General features: G+C 37.5%; 1 protein-coding gene across 1 annotated transcript in view; it reads right to left on the minus strand.

Moving 5' to 3' along the window:
- Nucleotides 1-5,885: 5,885 nt before the first annotated feature.
- The window catches only part of MPP3 (membrane protein, palmitoylated 3 (MAGUK p55 subfamily member 3)), a 21,609-nt gene continuing 15,081 nt past the window's right edge, over nt 5,886-12,413 (minus strand). The window contains exons 13-18 of the mRNA XM_009578343.1: nt 11,866-12,030; nt 11,101-11,181; nt 9,538-9,631; nt 8,148-8,256; nt 7,153-7,275; nt 5,886-6,224 (exon numbers count right to left, since the gene is read on the minus strand). Coding sequence (XP_009576638.1) covers nt 6,045-6,224; nt 7,153-7,275; nt 8,148-8,256; nt 9,538-9,631; nt 11,101-11,181; nt 11,866-12,030 — 752 coding nt within the window. The 3' untranslated portion in view covers nt 5,886-6,044. The remainder of the gene's footprint in view (nt 6,225-7,152; nt 7,276-8,147; nt 8,257-9,537; nt 9,632-11,100; nt 11,182-11,865; nt 12,031-12,413) is intronic.

Here is a 12,413-nt window from a genome sequence, read left to right on the forward strand (position 1 = left end):
TATAGGCAATGAATAGGGCAACATATATATATGGGCAATGAATAGGGCAACATAACAACTGTGAGAGGAAACCCAGTAAAGATTCTTATGAGAATGATATTACAAACTTGTTATCTCTTGCACAGGAGGATCAAAAGCAGATTGGCCAGATTGAAGGAGATAGTAAGAAGCTCTTGGAAAGGCTAGCTGAGATACAACAAAGGACATGGAGGGTGGACTGTTGGAATGAACGCTTTCAGAGGAACGCTGGTCCAGGGGGGCAGGGGTGTGCATTATGTAGAGAGGAAGGGTGTTGCATAATATTATGGGATGGATTCACAGTTTACAAAAGTAGAACTATAGCTGTCAGCCTTTCATTTCCACTCATCGTGTTTCTGAAAAGCTGCACTGCCCCACACAAAATGATATCCTTAGAAGGGCTCCTGTAGAAAGAGTGCTTGAAACATTTCAGCTTCAAAAGGGGCCATCTATAATAGAAGGAGCCTAATTAGCACCTACTGGGTGGCAGTACCTTCCTACCTGTCTCCTGAAGAGTTAAATGCCTCTTGAGAGTTCTGTTCTGCTGTTATTTTTAGAATTCAACTGCATTCTCAAGCTCCCTGTAGCCCCATCTGCTATAGTATCCTTACAGAGTTCTGCCTTCAGTCCATTTTGTATACAAAATTTGTTTCATACACACATGAACACCGTCTGCAACAAACTGAACCAATTTTTGGAGATTTTAACCCTTTTCATTGTATATAAAATACACAGTTGCCTTCTGATATGCTTTTATGTTGCATTCTTTCTTCTTCGAGAGCTTCCACTAGTCACTGTAACTTTGTGCAAATTTATGCCATCTATCATCCTATGCCATCCAGACATGGAAATGTTGCTCCTTGGTAGGGCTTTGACTGCATCTTTCACTAGCTATCGTCCTGTTTTTTTTCTGCCAACCTCAGTTCTCCTTAGTTTTTTTTCCAGGCTGCCCTAACACATGGACTGCAACCCCAAACTTGCTTTGTCACTGTGATTTTCCCACACTTGATTACACATTCCGTTACTGAATTGCAGTGTATTATCATTGCCTCCCCTTACGTATTCATAGCAACTACTTTCTTTCTGCATACAGTTACACTTTTAGATCCTCACAAGTGAGATTACTTTATCTATTTGGTGGTGCCTGCAGTCATGAATGCTGTAAAACTAAAGTTACGTGCAGAGAAAGGATACAACAATGAGCTGCGATAAAGGTACAGCCCTTAACACGCTGTTATGGAAATGCTGACCAAAGCCAATGTCTGATTACAGGCTTCACTAAAAGGTTGTGGGGAGGATGTGTGTGTGTGTATAGGGGGTAGATAACACGAGTTTGACCACGGGCATTTGCAACTATAATGTATGTACACATATATATGTGCCTTACAAATATAATTTCATTAGCCAGAAAATGTGTTTTCAAATGTGTTCATTTTTGTTCATAGCTCAAATAGAGGCAAGCAGAATAGGTAAATAATGAACATCACTGGAAAATCAAGATATTTTGAAGAGGCTTGTTGACTGTAAGCCTACCTATGATCGAAAGAATTCTGAGATTGGTTGGCAGGGATGTGCTTGAATTTTTGTTTTGTATAAATATCATTTTATTATAACTTCAAACTAAATAAATTGTGTTGGGATGCTTTTAAAATTATACCTATTTAGTTAACTGTCTATTGAACTAGAAAAAACTACCTTAAAAAATCTGAAAGTAGTAAGAAAGCGTTAGGTAATTAGAAACGGGAGCAAGGGAAGCATTTTCTAGAACAAAATTAAGTTAGAAATTTGGGTTGAAGGGCTGCCTATGTGGGGAAAAAAAAAGCATGTGTGGTCTTGGTGCTAATGGCTGCTTTGCTGAAGTTGTAGTTTGTTGTTATTTTATTCCGATATTCTCAATAAATATTGCCAGTATTTTAGTATAAAGAAAATGTGCCAGTATATTACATTCAAGACTTAATCTTTCTATTGTCTACTCACATGCATAAGCAAAAAATACTACTTTCAGTTAGGGCAGAGCAATAAACCATAATGTTCTGTTTCTTTATAAAAAAATCACCAGAACAAGAGCCTTGCTTTTATATTACAGAAGTGGAACCTAATTTCAGTAACAGCCCCAGCCAACTTTTCATTGAAAGTTTAGGAAGCCATTGAATCCTAGGCAGGTTTTTTCTATGTCTTTTTAACTTGCCAGTTAGGAACTTGAGAAGCTCACAAGTTTTACTACTTATAAATGTAGCCTTTTTTCCCCTCATGAGACACAGCTTATGATGGGTTGTGCTCAATTACCAATGACAACTGTAAGGGAAAACATCTTAGTAACTGTTCCCCACATTCCCCTTGCTCCTCCTCAGGTTCTTTACAAATTTTTCTATACTATCTGAAAGGGCAAAACAAAGCAGTATTTTAGTGCATTCTTAATACCTCAGATGTGAGGTATCTGGGATACCTGGTTGTAAAAGGTAGCTGTTGATGGGCGTTTTTTTGAACTTACATACTTTGTATCTCACTCTGGACAAATTCAGATGTGTTTACATCAAAAAAAAAAAAGTAGCGATCTTTATTGTTTAGAAAAAGGCAATGATGGCTCATCATTAAAGTATGTATTAAAAAATCTGTTGGTATCACTAAGATAACCTGTGGCATATTCTCAGGCAGGAGGTGGAAGAATAATTCTTCCACCATATTAACCATATTAACAAATAGTGTCATATATTCTCCTACAGAAGACTTGACTGAGCATGCTAATAAGTAAGTAATTGGTGTACAAAGGGAAGAGGATGTGTAAGAGTAGGGAAAAAAGGATGAAGTATGCTTCTATGAATTACAGTTTTCTTACAGTGCCTAATTAGCCCTGATGACAAAATCCATAGCAATTGTTTTTTTTTTTCCTGGCAGAACACCAGATGCTTTAAACAGACTGCTCAAGACCCCTTATCTCCTCACAAGAGAATTAAGTATGCTGTTTTAATGCAGGTTTCACTTTTATAAAAACAATGTACACATCATAAGAAACTGGGTTAGAGGTATTGGGGTTCTATTCTGTGTGCATCTCATAGTCATATTGAAGGTACATATTTTATAGTAAATTGTCATTTTAATCCTATTGCAAATTTGGTTGGAGAAATGGATTCTTCAAAATCATCTGAATGTATGTTTGAGCTCACTGACTGAAGCAAGCCCTGGATGTACTGTACACAACTGATTTTTAGAAAGGGAAGCAGTTTCAGATACAGCCAGTGTATAGAAGACCACCTGAAAACTGTAGATATTAACCAAGGCTCATCCTTCAATACTACAAACCATAAAAAGAAATATGAAAGACTACTAAATTCTAGATGTGAGCAAGGTGGGGAGAGGGATAAGGGGGAAGAGTTTCAGTTTGCTTAAGTACTTTGACTTAGAGCTTTTGGCACTATTTTACAAAGCAGGACTTTGAATTAAAGTAAATTTGCATTCTGATTTTCTTTAGAATCTTCTCACCTTTTTTCTCCCTAATGGCAGGGGCATATACCAGGCATGACTAATGCAGCAGGGTCTCAGTGTCTTGTCAGAATTGGAGTCTTGGCCTGATAACAACCATCTTCTGCATGTACCCTCTTCCTAGGATTTTAGAATAAATAGGAGCATTGAATGTGGTGGGTTTTTTTTCCTACAACTGAAGCTCATCGTAGCCACCTGCAAACTTTAGCATGCAATACATAGCCTCTCACTATCCTTTACTTTGAACCTAAAAAAATGAAACATGTTTCTGATGGTATCCCAAGATAGGTATCCCAAGATAGTATCTGTGACTGCACATCAATAGAGTATCTGCACTTAGAAATAAGATTACTTAACTCATACTGAATATTTCAGTTTACTTTTAATAGCAATATTGTATCTTAACATCTTTTCAGTTATTGTAACTTCAGGTGTACCTCTATATGTCATTTGCCTTGCTTCTCTTAATGCATATTTCTACTATTAAACTATGTTAGATCATAAAGCATACAAATTACTTTATTAACTGCTAGTCATTTGGAATATTCTAAGATGTTAGACAGCAGCCTTGCTTTGAGTGAATTCTGACCCTTAGATAGTATCTTACCTAGTTTTCTTTAAATTAAATCTGTGTCCTCTAAACATGTTTATATCTTGCAGACTATAAAAACTATAGTCTTGCAGACTATAAAAATCTGCAATTACAGATTTATGGTGAGATCAATCTGCCCATTTCATATTTTCATAAAATGGCTTTGTTTGAAATGCTGTTACTTAAATAGTTTTTTAAATATTACACTGTTTTTCATAGGATGAAGGTACACCTGTCACAAAATTCACTTGGCAATGTGTCTCTCTTGTAAGCCACATTACTTTTGGTGGCTGTGGTGGGACAAGATTGCAGATAGTTAATGGCAGAGCTGATGGGACACCTGCACGTGAAGGAATCCTGGTACATTTGCTGAGGCAGTCTGGCCACCATCTGTCAAAAGTGCCCATTCTTGTAAGAATGGGAACCTCAATGCCTATAGGCAGAACAATACATGAAAGTTGCCAGGGTACACATTTGGAGAAGATGGATAAGGGTGACTGTCCTACACAACTTTTTGGACTAGATTTAATGTAGATTCAGTAACACTACTATATAAGAAATGTGCTTTTAATATGCAATGTTGTTAGTTTTGCTAAATGCAGGAGAAGAAGAATAACATCATACTGTTAAGATGCAAGGAATGAGACTGGTGCACCAAAAGGGCTTGTTAAAGGGCATAGTACACAGGAAAGATTAGACCTCAGCAGGCAATGGAAAAATAGGAACTAGTTTCAGCTAACATGCACTTGTACAATACTCATAAATTTTTTCAAATAATTATAAAGCATAGGTGCTTCCAGAATCCTCTCTCTACATTTTCTTACTTAACACTCATCTAAAAAGCCTGTATATTCAAGTCTCCTGAAATATAGACAAAGTCCTCTAACAGTTAAGATTTCTGCTTCAGGCCTTGATGTAGCTCTGGAAGCCTTTACCTGATTTGGAACAAAGGTCATAAATGCTGGAAGGATGATGATTTGGACCTATAGCTCAGCTACTTGGTACTTCAGCCTCCTCCTTTTAGCACCCTTTTTAGAGCTGCTATGGTGGTGTCAAGGTGGTATACCACCAGGTGGCATTTGCAAGGATGTCTTGTAGAAAATAAGCTTCTTAAAAGTCCTGTTTTAAATCACATGCAGTTATTTTCATGGAGATGAAAAAGTATCTCTGGTTTATGAGCTGGCTAGTCACAAAGATGTGTTCACAGGTTGTTTAACATTTGTCCTGTGTCAGTAGGAAGAGATTGGGAAAGTGGGCATAAACTGTGGATGACCAGACTCATACCTGTGCAAGACAACTTGGAAGTATTGAGAAATGTGGGATGGACATAAAAAAAACTCCCCATCTCTCAGCCACTGAAATTAACTAGCCTAGTTTTAGTGCCTAATTGGAAAGGATTTGCAATTAATGACCCTGAGTAAAGAGAAAGATGTTTTGCTGGCCTGTCAGCCAGTTGAGCTTTTGAGTAACTGACATGGAGCACGCTCCAAAGGACATCCCTCCCACCTAGCTGAAGTAGCTTGTTCTGTAGGCACACTGGTTCCTGAAGCATACCTTGTTCAGATGCCTTAACTCTAGCCACAAAATTTGTGGCCTAAGGATGAAAATTCCAGCTGGTTAGTGTCCCAGCCCTCTTTAAATGCTTTGGAAGTGTGGGACCCTCTGTGAAACTTTACTGTACAAAATGTACTATTTCAGTCTAAAAGTCACTCCAATCTTTTACTGATTTGTTTAGTCTGAGTACTCATTTTTAAATGACAGCTGCTAGTGAAGATTTTGATTTAGGAATGCAGTGTCAGTTTCTGACTTTGTTTAGTTTTTCTCATATAGTCTTTATGTATTACCTTCTAGATAGACCAGCAGTCTTGAAGTGAATTTGACATATTTCCCTTTTCTAGTCCATATATTTACAAGACATTTTTTTATACAATCTTTCCCTTAAACAGATAACAAGCTATGACCTAACCCAGTTGACTGGCACCCAAAATGAATCCTTGTTTAGTTTCTCTAACACAGTTTTCAGCTGATTAGATGCACTCTGGAGATCTTCTTTCACCAGTACAGTGTCAATTAAATGGCCATACTGCTCTTCAATGAATGCTGCTGAATTAATAATTTCCTGCTGTTCTTCATCCTGCTGACCAACACAAGAAGATGGTATGAAATCTACAGCATGTCTTTTTAATTACTAGCATTTTAAAGTATATTAGCACAGTAAGTCATTACTTTGAAAGGAAATGGAAACAAGAGCTGCTACCATTAAGAAAGGGTATGTAAGATATTACAGCTGAGATCAAGAAGTGGTATGCTACTGCTGGAATGTGGTAGGCTGTTTCAAAAATGCAAGGGGTGATAGGGAGGGGGAGAAAACATGTTACAGGAGGGACATAAGATGGTGACACTGCATTTTATGAAGAACCTAACAGGGAATCATACTCCTCAAAAGTTGAAAAGGAATGCTGGACCCACTGTCCCCAAGTTCAATAATTTTAAGGGCTTACATGAAAACTTACCAAGTGAACTAAGTTTGTTACATATAAATTCCAGTTCAGGTTACCCAAAGTAATGACATTAGGCACTCTCAGTATTTCTCTTCACATTTACACATCACCAATTTGCAGTTGGTCTAGCTTTGGTCCTTGTAAGACATCCACATGCTGCATTTTTGTGTACCTGATTAACAGCCTGGGTGGGTGTCACTCTGGAGGTATGAGAAATAGGTAGCTACCCTTACCATTTGATGGGACTGCTCATCAGAAATGTAAAATGATTATTAGTTTATCTGAATTCAGCAGCAGCTTCCTCTGCTGCAGCCTTGAGTGATGTACACAGATCCACATGGAAGATGTGCACTTTGCTTCATGTTACTTATATAGTCAAGTTTTAAGGGAGTCAAAAAGCTCATTCTAAAGTTCTAGCTGAAAGGCTGTATGTGCACAGGACCCACTTAGTGCCCCACTGACTCTCGCTGTCATGGAAGAGGAGCTCTCCATATCATAGAAATGCTAGCCCAAATACTTCTTTCATGTCTAAAAAGAAGAGATTAAGGTTAGAATACTTACAAGGGGGGCTGAGATTTCTTCTGACATGGGAGATTTTAGGACATGTTTCTTCTTTTCTGGAATGAGAGGCTTCACAAAGATAACATACGGCTTAAACTCAGGAGTCCTCAAGTGCTTTACTGCCTGTGAACAGATGTTTCTTGTTACACCATATTTAATTTTTTTTTTTTGTTATATGTCAATGATCTACTCAAGCTGGGTTCAACAGTTTCACTAGTACACACTGTGGTGTGAAGTCCTGTGTACTATACATCTGACCACCGTCACCTTTTGCTCTTCAAAAGAAAGGTATGTCTGTGTCCTGGCTAGCTTACAAGAGTACATGAGCTTCCTGGAGGATGGTCTAACTGCACACCTGCCTTGCTGTGCATTGCAATACCAGGAACAAGGACATGGCAAAAGATGCTGAGAAAAGTATGGAAAAAATTGACTTGACAGGCAAGTTACGGTTTGCTTCGCTTAAGAGGACAAACACTGGAAATTTTAAACTTGGAATTCATCTGAGGTAGTATTACAAGTCTTTTCCTAGCCCAGTTACAAAATATGAATCAAAATATCAAAGATCAACTCCCAGTATGGAGGGATTAAGAGCAGGTATACTGGCACTGGTTACAACACTAGTAATGCTTCAGAGGCAATAGGAAGGAACAAGAATGAAAAACCCATCCATGCTCCAAGTATTCTCTCTAGGACTCGAGCAGGCTAGGACAGTGATGCACATTTCTCCTACAGCAAGGGAAAAATCCCACAGGGAGAACTGATAAAGTGTCATCTAGGCTCTATCAACTAGACATCTATGAACTGTAAATACTGCACTGCCTTCTAAAGAGCCCTATTCTGCTTAGCTAGCAGTCAGGCCACCTGTTAGAAACACAGGTTTTGAGAACATCATTGTCCTTGCAGAGCAAGTAGCCACAACTGGTGAACATCAGTTACTTAGGCTGGCAGCCTAGAAAGAAATACTTGCTTTCTTTAAAATAAGCTGCAGAACTTACTTCAGGTACCACATCCACCAAACAAACCTTCTTTTTCGCCATGACGGACCGGATTGCCTCAAGACTTGTACCATACAGATTTTCTTTGTATTCTCCATGTTCCACAAATCTAAAAAGTCAATACATTTTTAAATACCATTCACAAAGAATATTTAACTTACAACATTTGACAGCTTTTTCCTGAAGTCACAGTAGTCAAATGGGGCGGGGAGGGGGCGGGTTTCTTTTTTCTGATTTTTTTTTTTTCTTCCTTCTGGTTGCTTAGTAGCAATAGTCGTCTTCACATGTCACTAATAGCTAATCAACATTACTGACAAATAGGGGAAGAAGCTGCATTAATTCAGTTGACTAATGTTCAAGCCTAATAGAAGAAAGAGGATGTTTGTCACAGAAAATAGAACAAAGCTGGCAACAAAATGCACTCCAATTCTTCCGTCTTCTGGGAGACTAGCCAAAAATCTGTACTTTCAGGAAACACAATCTTACTGAAAGTTCTTTATATCCACAGATTCAGTCTAAAATACTGGTTTCGGCTGGGATAGGGTTAAATTTCTTGCTAGTGCTGTGTTTTGGATTTAGTATGAGGAGAATGTTGATAACACACTGATGTTTTCAGCTGTTGCTAAGTACCTTCCTAGTCCAAGGACAGCTCCCATGCCTACTGACTGAGCTGGGTACACAAGATGGGAGGGAACATAATCAGGACAGCCAGCTCAGCTGGCTAATGGGGTATTCCATACCATGTGACGTCATGCTCAGTATATGAATGGTAGGCGTGATCCAGGAAGTACCGATCGCTACCTGGTTATCGGTCAGCGCGGGTGGTGAGCAATTGCATTGTGCATCACTTATTTTGTATATTTTATCATTATCATTATTATTCTCCCTTTTCTGTTTTATTAAACTGTCTTTATCTCAACTCACGAGTTTTTCTCGCTCTTACCCTTCCGATTCTCTCCCCGTCCCACTGGGGGGGGGGGAGTGAGTGAGCGGCTGCGTGGTTGGTTAAACCACGACAACTTTAAAGTGGACTTACAAGTAAGACTTGTTACCCATGATATTAAATGGAGAATAAGTAGGCCCAACTCAGTATCTGTTACTTTCACTAGATTCAATTCTGACCAATCATACTACTTATGATATGCAGGCTTAAATTCTAACTTATAATCCTCCTACTAGTCCTATGTTGTTTCTAAATGGCTTCTTACTAAATTTCTGAGTTCATGCTAACAGTCCAGACTGAATAAAGACCTTTTTACTTGGAAAGCTGAACATTTCTAATTCAGCTAGTCCAACTTTACACCTGATTTGGTATTCATATGATGCAAGATTTAACTAGCAATATTTTTGAAATACAGTCAATTATGCCAGTACTTTAAAATTAACTCACTTGTTTTGCTGCACATCTGTCTCAAATGATTGCTTAGAGACAAAATTGTATTCTACTCCCTCCTTCTCATGACTTTTCTTTGACCTGGTTGTATCTAGAAGAGAATGGAAGCAAGACATAGGCGAGAGATCAGCCTTTGCAAACAACTATATTTTCTCTATTAGTTCCAGTCACGTTTTCATGACGTCAAACAAGGTAGTTACACACTGGCAAATTCATATTAATATAAAATATAAATCAAACATCATAATTTTGTTTTAAACACAAGCTCAAAAATTGTAAGACCAAAAATGAAGTAGTTTTGCTCCCAAGCGTGCTATTACTAACACAAAAATTAGGAGGCTGTCATGGTTTAACCCCAGTTGGCAACTAAGCACCACACAGCCTCTCACTGGTAGAGGTACTTCCTACACCTGGTAGAAGCAGTAGAATATATCCTATGGAAAACAGTATCTCTTAACTGTTTGGAATATTGGACTCTCATTTTCTTTCAAACTTAGAAAATAAAAATAGGAAATATATAAAGTCCTATTATGTTTCCTCTGAATTTAGAGTAAGAATATCGCTGGCTGTTTTCCCACACTACTGTGAAACCTACATAACTATGTGTGTCCCTTTCCTTTGATGTCATAATTTCTTTTAGTAATTGTTACTACTGTAGGAGAAGCTTTGGTGATCATTCCACAAATCTATGCCTGGCCATAAAAGTGAATGTCTGCTATTTTTTTGTGTATGTGTTTAAATTCAAGTAAAAATTACCCATATGAGTTCTACTGCTAACTAATTGAATGTCTGCCTGACAGACATTTATTGAAAGTCTTAAATAACATATAAACAGTGCCCTCAATGTTAATTTTTTGGTTTGCAAAAGTAGCTTGTTGGGGAGTACAAATATTGATGGATTTTTTTTTGTCTAGTTTTTTTTTTTTTAGAAAATAATCCAGCAAAAAAAAAATTCAGTGTAACTCTAGCCACAAACCCATGCAGCAAAATCACTAATTTCTCTATCACTGTGACTGCCTTGTTTGAGCAGCCTAGATACACTAATCAACAATTTAAAATCTTGTAAAAATTTTGACTTAGTTTATTGCTCTCTACTTTTTTTTTTTTTTTTACTGTAGCTGGTATCATATTCTGAAGAAAAGTCATCCTCTCTTAAACACACATAATGTTTTGGCTGAATCTTAAGATACTAGTTTTTCACACTAGTTCTTTTTGCAATTTACAATCTTATTTTTTCTTCCTGTATTCAGTTTCTCATTTTTTTAATGGACACTGAGAAAATGCAATCTGTTCACTTGGGAAAACACAATTCAAAAAAAATAACTGAGTTGACAGAATTCCAAAGTGCATATGTGCCAAGTTATGTAGTGATCTATTCAGCTATTACGGGTAAACATAATAGATTACAATGAGAAAAATAATTCGAAGTACTTCTGAAATATGCATATAATCAATAGTCAAAACACAAATTACCATTCATCAATGCAGCTAGCACTACACTATTAAACAGCATTTATGGAATAAAGTGGCCACACACAAAAGTCAGTAAATTTTACTCACGTGGAACGGCAACACCATACTCCTGTGGGTTCTCTGACACAACCTTCTGTTTGAGCTCACTTAATTTGGCCCCCAAACAACCTAATAAAATAGAACTGACCGACAGATTTCTGTGTGGAATGAAATACTGCAAAGAGAATAAATAATATCAACTTCACACAAATAGTATGATACAGGAGTATGCTTGAAGAAACCTTTACATAAGAGACCTCATGACCTGCCACATTCTGCTTTCAAGTACATCATCAGGAACAAACTGAATCCTTGAACGGCTATTGGACAAAACACTTGTCAGGCACTAAGTCATAAAATCTGTAATCTTAGCAGTCAGTTTTATGAGATACCCTTGATTTCTATGACATCCTGGGAAAGTGGCTTAACACAAAGCTGGTAAGCACACTGAATTAAAATTGCATGCAAAATTTTGTTAGATAATTCCAACATCTACCTTTTCATCAATTGTTCTGACAGCATAAGTATGCACGTTTGAGTGAGAACCAATGGAAAGTGAATCAGAAAAATTAGCAATGGACCTGCATCACTATTTTTAGATGGATTTGGTGAGTTTGGTGTTTTTTTTTTTTTTTTAAAAAAATGTCATTTCAAAGAAAAGAACAACTTCTGACCAAAATCAGAAAAACCTTTAAAAAACCCCACCAGAATCACAAAAACCAAACCCAAACACCTAAAGAAAGGCTCTTGAAGTGCAGGTGATAAGGGAAGAGGGAGATACATGAAAAATTTTGAACCAGTTGTGTATCTTACCAATCAAAACCACCAGCCTCTGCTGTTCACCAGGCTGCTGCTGATATTTCGTGACTTCTTCGTATGTTAGGAATTCTGCTGCATCTGCCTGCTCTGCTTGCTTTCCTTCATTCAGAATTTTCTCCTTCTCTTTACGACTTAATCTAAAGCTCCTGCGTAAGCCAGCTGTAGAGGAAAACAAAAGATGTATTAAACCATGTCTCCATTTATCTAAATTTTCTAAGCTTGTTCAGCTAGAAGTTACTCTGTCTTTGAATATGAGTTATTCTCACAGATTTTTTTTATAATCAAATCAGTGCATACATGCTAATCTTACAGATGAAAAATTTGCGTATCAGGTAGAAAACCAAGCACCCAATCTATAATAAAACCCCCCTCATATCACCTTGAGTTGCCAAGTGTTGGCTATGCCAAAGTCCAATTATGCTTCTGCACAAAGATAATCTAGTTTATGAATGTATGGGAAATGAACTCTAATGTAAATAAGCTAGTATTTCTTTTTTAATGTGGGCGTGGTTTTTTGGGTGTGGGTTTGGTGTTTGGGGGGG

This window comes from Fulmarus glacialis, unplaced genomic scaffold (genome assembly GCF_000690835.1).
Source record: "Fulmarus glacialis isolate BGI_N327 unplaced genomic scaffold, ASM69083v1 scaffold11910, whole genome shotgun sequence".
NCBI lineage: Eukaryota > Metazoa > Chordata > Aves > Procellariiformes > Procellariidae > Fulmarus > Fulmarus glacialis.